Below are 1,171 nucleotides of genomic sequence, written 5' to 3'. Positions count from 1 at the left end.
CTGCACTCCAGCCTGGGCGACAGAGTGAGACTCCAACTCAAAAAAATAAAAAATAAAAAATAAAAAAACCCACACATATGTAGTCCATAAACCCTTGAAATATGAAATGTAACATTTTTTTCTTCAATTGCCTAGTACATATGTGTTTTTTGGTATAAGAAAAGCCATACATTGTCAGAAATCTATACTCTTCTTAAGTGAGTGGCCCCGTGGTACTACAATAAGCACTAATATTAGTGACAAGCTTATCTTATCCTTTGCACCACCTTCAAGGCTCAGTGTATATTTATTCCTTTTATCCTCTCAGCAGCCCTATACGGTAAATACCATTGAAATTCCCGTTTTCTCAGTGAGGAAACTGGACACAGCAAGAGGTCAGACCAGCTGTCTAAGTAAATGGCACAACTAAGCTACTGGGTTTGTGCCCTGTGATCTCACAGCCCACACACTCAGCCATGAGCGGCTAGTTAGCAGTTTGCACCTAGCAAGTGTGGGTTTTTCAACACGTCAGAAATGTGTGCTGAAAAAGTCATCAATGTCGCAGGGCCTTTTTGAGACCCTGTATCCAACTGCTTAACAACTTGGTGTCGCCTCTTTGGTTTTCAGCTGTGGAACAACTACTTTCACCTGGCTGTGGCTTTCCTTACCCAAGAGTCCTTGCAACTGGAGAATTTTTCAAGTGCTAAGAGAGCCAAAATCCTTAACAAGTAAGTCCTCGTCCAGCTCTGAGACCGCGGGCAGGAGCCTCCAAATCCATGAGCATCGTTTTGGTGTCGTCTCTAAGCCAACTTGGTACAAATTGAGATGTCATCACGGTGCAATGAAAGGATGGTATTCAATCGTGACTCGGGTTTTGCCTATGGTAACCAGTGAATCTAGATCTGAAATTGCAGGATTCGTCCTGGCGGGTTCCAAGTCGGTGACATTCGAGACTATTTGTGCAACACAGAATATGAGTTTCCCGAGATAATTCCTTTTGTTGTGCACTATTTTGATGTCATTCCACATGCGGCTTACTCTTTGGCTTAATTGTCCAATTTGACTTTGATAAAAGAAGCTTCTGAGGGAAGCTGTTGGCACCATAGGGCTTGTTGAACAACTCATTGTGGAGTTATAACTGTTGGTGGTGACCTTCTTTTTTTTTTTGAGTTAGAGTCTCACTCCGTCACCC

The 1,171-nt window shown here is 42.7% G+C and overlaps 1 protein-coding gene across 1 annotated transcript in view; it reads left to right on the top strand.

Moving 5' to 3' along the window:
• DOCK1 (dedicator of cytokinesis 1) overlaps nt 1-1,171 on the top strand; it is a 362,706-nt gene that overhangs the window by 245,436 nt on the left and 116,099 nt on the right. Inside the window, exon 8 of the mRNA XM_008052893.2 lies at nt 607-707. Coding sequence (XP_008051084.1) covers nt 607-707 — 101 coding nt within the window. The remainder of the gene's footprint in view (nt 1-606; nt 708-1,171) is intronic.

The sequence above is a fragment of the Carlito syrichta genome, unplaced genomic scaffold (assembly GCF_000164805.1).
Source record: "Carlito syrichta isolate Samal-C Ts95f unplaced genomic scaffold, Tarsius_syrichta-2.0.1 Scaffold72250, whole genome shotgun sequence".
NCBI lineage: Eukaryota > Metazoa > Chordata > Mammalia > Primates > Tarsiidae > Carlito > Carlito syrichta.
This window is presented reverse-complemented; position numbering and strand designations above follow the sequence as displayed.